This window comes from Strix aluco, chromosome 15 (genome assembly GCF_031877795.1).
Source record: "Strix aluco isolate bStrAlu1 chromosome 15, bStrAlu1.hap1, whole genome shotgun sequence".
NCBI lineage: Eukaryota > Metazoa > Chordata > Aves > Strigiformes > Strigidae > Strix > Strix aluco.
Window position 1 is genome coordinate 3,649,391 of NC_133945.1, and position 3,860 is coordinate 3,653,250.

Genomic DNA, 3,860 nt, shown 5'->3' on the forward strand with positions numbered 1-3,860 from the left:
CTTTCATAGATTTGTACTTTTCTTTAAAATTTCCTCCTTAATAATCGTTATACACTTAAAAAAAAAAAAATCCCTAGAGAGCTTTGCAAATTAGTTCAAACATCAGTGACAAGGTCTGAAGAAGACAAAAAAAAATACAGCACAGAGAAACAACCGTCTTCGGGGATGCTGCTGTTCTTTTTTTTTTTTTTTTTTTTTTTTACCCCCCCCCCCCCTTCTCCTTCTGATAAAATCATCTTTACAGGAAATTTCTGCCCTTCCCTTCAGCAGAGAAGTGCTCGGGTTCTGTGGGGATTGGTTTAAAATGTGGTCCTATGTCTTTAAAATAATAATAATAACAATAATAATTATAATAATAATAAAAAAACAGCTGCGATTTCCCCCATTTCCTTTAAAATCTCTCTATTTACACGGCTGGTAATTTTTTTTCTTTTTTTCTTTTTTAGTTTTTTATTTTCCTTTTGTTAGAAGGCTATATATGTATAAAAATAGACATCTGATTGTAGTGCTTTACTGTGCCTTTGGCCTGCCCTGCAGTTCCTGGGTTCGCTTTTCCCCTTTCAAATAAAATAACATTAAAATAAGTCCAAAAAAAACCCCAAACAACCAACCCCAAACCGCTTCCTCTCCCCCCACCCCGCGCTGGGGGGGGAAAAACCAAGCACACCCCCCACCCCCCCCCCCCGATCATCCAAACGCCAGAAGGCGCAGTGCAAGGGGCCGCGGGGGCTAGCAGGAGCACTTGCACTCGGAGATGAGCGGGTACTGCACGGGGATCCAGGTGCAGTACTTCTGGCTGGACCAGCCCTGGCAGTGCCAGCGCAGGAAGGTCTTGGTGACCGACTTGACGGGCTTGCAGAACATGCCCTCGGGCAGCGAGCAGGACTTCTCGGCGAAGCAGTTGCCCTCCTTGATGTAGCGGGGCCAGAAGCGGACGCCCAGGTCCTTCCAGGTGTAGAGCACGGGGCAGTAGGTGTACGCCCAGAGCCACTGCAGCACCTTCCGCCGCGCCTTCTTGCCCACCTTGAGGCGCGGTCCCTGGGGCGGACCCAGCTCCAGGCGCCGCAGCTCGGCGGGCAGCGCCGCCCGCCCCCGCCCCGCCGCCGCCTCGGCGCCCGAGGCGTTGGCCGGCCCCGGCACGGCCACGGCCATGAAACCGGGGTCGAAATGGCTGCCCAGCTTCTTCCGCAGAGTCCTCTCGTCCAGGTCCTGCTCCTTGGGGTCGTACTCGGGATCCGGGTGCTCCACGATGTCTTTGACGGGCAGGTTGTCGCTGGGCGAGGGTCGCAGCCGCAGGAAGGGCTGCCCGCCCCCCGGGCGCAGCAGCCCCAGGCAGGAGCAGAGCAGGAGCGCCCGGATCGCCGTCATGCTCCGGGCGGGCCCCCGCCGGCCCCGGCTCGGCGCTGGCTTCCCCGCGGGGCTGGCGCTGCGGGCTCGGCTCCTAGCGCTGCCCGGCGGCGCCTGCCAGCTCCCGGGGACTCATAAATAGGCAGAGACAAAAGTCCGGCGAGGCCCGTTACTTTAAATAGCTCGGCCGGGGTTGTGTGACAGACGCATCTGAGGCTCGCTCCGCGCCCGCGGCCGCTGGCTCCCCGGGGCTCCCCGCCGGGCCGGCTCCAGCCGCGGCCGAGAGCGCCGGGGGGTCCGTGCCTCCCCCGCGGGCGGCGGCGGGGCAGGGCAGGGCACGGCGGCGGCCGAGCCTTCCTCCTCCTCCTCCTCCTCCTCCTTCTCCGCCGCCGCTCTCGCTCGCTCCCCCCCAAAATTCACAGCGGACTCGTCTCCATCGCCATGGTGACAGCTGGGCCGAGCCCCACGACAGCTTGTCTAGACGGTGTGACAGGGTTTGGCGTGAGACCGGAGCCCGAGAATAAAACCCTCCTTTATAGCCGGGCGAGGGGGCGGGGAGGAGGGTCACGGCGCCGCGGCCCGCTCGGGCGGCCCCTGCGCGGGCACCGCCGGGGCGCGGGGCTCAGGCGGCGGCGGCGGCGGGCGGCGCCGGCAGCGCCCGCGGCCCGGCCGGGCTCCTCCTCATGGCGAGCGGCTGGGGCGGCCCGCGGCCCCCCGGGGCATCCTCGGCGTGTGTGTGTGTAGGGGGGGGGGGGTGTCCCCGGCACCGGCGCGGCGAGGCGGCGCGCCCCGGCTCCCGGCGCGGTCCCTGGCGGCGCCCGCCGCTCCGCGCGGCTCCTCGGTGGGGGCGGGCAGGGGCGGGCTCGGCCGCCGCTCAGCAGCCCCGGCGACCCATGCTGCCGCTGCTCCGGGGGCCCGGGCGGCCCCGCCGCGCTCAGCGCATCCAGCCGCGGCTCCGCGCCTCCCTCGCTCCGCGCCCTGCGCTGCCGGCTCGGCTCGGCGCGTCGCGGCTCGGCTCGGCTCGGCTCGGCTCGGCTCGGCTCGGCAGTCCGGTGCGGCGCGGCGCGGCGCGGCTCGGCTCGGCTCGGCTCGGCTCGGCTCGGCTCGGCTCGCCCGCCCGCCCGCCCGCCGCGCACTGCCGCGCCGCCGCTCGCCGCCCAAGTTAAATACGCGCCCGGCGCGCGGCCGCCCCGCCCCCGCTGTCACTTTCGCCGCGCGCTGAGTGACAGCCGCGCCCGCGCGCCCGCCGCCGGGTCCTGCCGCCGCCCATCCGCCGGCCCCGGGGCGAGCGGGCGCCGCAGGGTGCTGGCCCCGGGGCGAGCGGGCGGCCCATCCACCGGCCCCGCGGCGAGCGTGCGGCGTCGGGCGCTGGCCCGGCCCGGGCAGGGACGCGAGGATGCTGCGGGGCCGCTCCCGGAGAGGTGCCGGGGCCGTGGCCTCAGCAGCGGCCACGGCGCTGGGCTCGTAGCAGTGGCCCCCAGACCTGAAGGAGCCCTCGCCCGCCCTCAGCATCCTCTGCGCCGGCCCGGGGCACTCCGGGCACCGGCCCGGACCTGCCGGGTGGCTGGGCCCTCGCTCTGCCTCTGCTTTCCGCAGGCGTTCTGCTGCCCCACCACGCCTGCTTCTCCACAGGAGCCCACGCCGCCCCCAAAGCCTCTTCCAGCTTCACGCGGAGCTAAAAGATGAGCGGGACACCACGTCCCACCAGCCCCTCCTGGGCAGGACCCCTGGGGCCGCACACCAGAGCGTAACCTCCGATGCGCTCCAGCATCAGCATCTCGGCACCCTCTGCAAGGGAGGCTACAGCCTTCCAGGAGCATCGCTCGCACTCGAGAGGAAGCGTCCCTGCATTCCTCGGTGCGACACGGTGGGATAGCAAGCCAGGTTAAATCTGTGGCTCTTTCTTCACACCCTTCTCCATAGTGTGGGGCTAAATCTCTTGGCGGAGAGCTGGACCCACAGCATTTGAGGAACAGAGGGTGGGAGCCTGGTGTGCATCAACACAGCGAAAACCCAAACCCTTCTCACCTCCTTTACCTCCACATTGCTCAGCACTGAGCTCACACTTGAACCATGTCCAGAAATTGGACACACAGCTGGTTCCTCCAGGCTGACAGTGTGTAAGAACATTCCTGCCCATGCCAGTCACTCCCTCCCGAAGGCATGAGATAACCAGCTACCCACTGGGGCCAAGGCAGGGCGCGGAGGGAGTGAGGCAGATCGCGGGGCCAATTTCTCACTGCGATGTGCTGCTGACCCACCAAGCAAAGCGAAGGGCTGCAGAGGCAGCCAGGAACGCCCCACCGGTGCACGCTGAGCGTGCGCGGAGCTGGCTTCACTCAGCAAACCAACAAACAGAGCGTTTCGCCCAGGTTTCTGTCTCTTTGTCATCCCAGAAATGCCAAATGTCAGGTTCAGACAGGAAAAGAAAACAAAAACCCCCAAAATGGAGAGGTTGAAGATCCGGCCCTGAGTCTGCATGAAGTCAGAGCATCCTCTAGACTTCAGGGACA

At 65.3% G+C, this 3,860-nt stretch overlaps 1 protein-coding gene across 1 annotated transcript; it reads right to left on the reverse strand.

Annotated features, from left to right (window-relative positions):
* Positions 1–717: 717 nt before the first annotated feature.
* On the reverse strand, positions 718–1,733 carry LOC141930336 (noggin-2-like). The gene has a single exon (XM_074841032.1). It carries the CDS (start codon positions 1,366–1,368, stop codon positions 730–732), a length of 639 nt encoding a protein of 212 aa, XP_074697133.1. The 5' UTR covers positions 1,369–1,733; the 3' UTR covers positions 718–729.
* Between the last annotated feature and the right edge of the window lie 2,127 nt (positions 1,734–3,860).

Bases quoted from the DNA above. Each gene is read 5' to 3' on its own strand.
- LOC141930336 (XM_074841032.1), bottom strand. From the start codon at position 1,368: ATGACGGCGATCCGGGCGCTCCTGCTCTGCTCCTGCCTGGGGCTGCTG.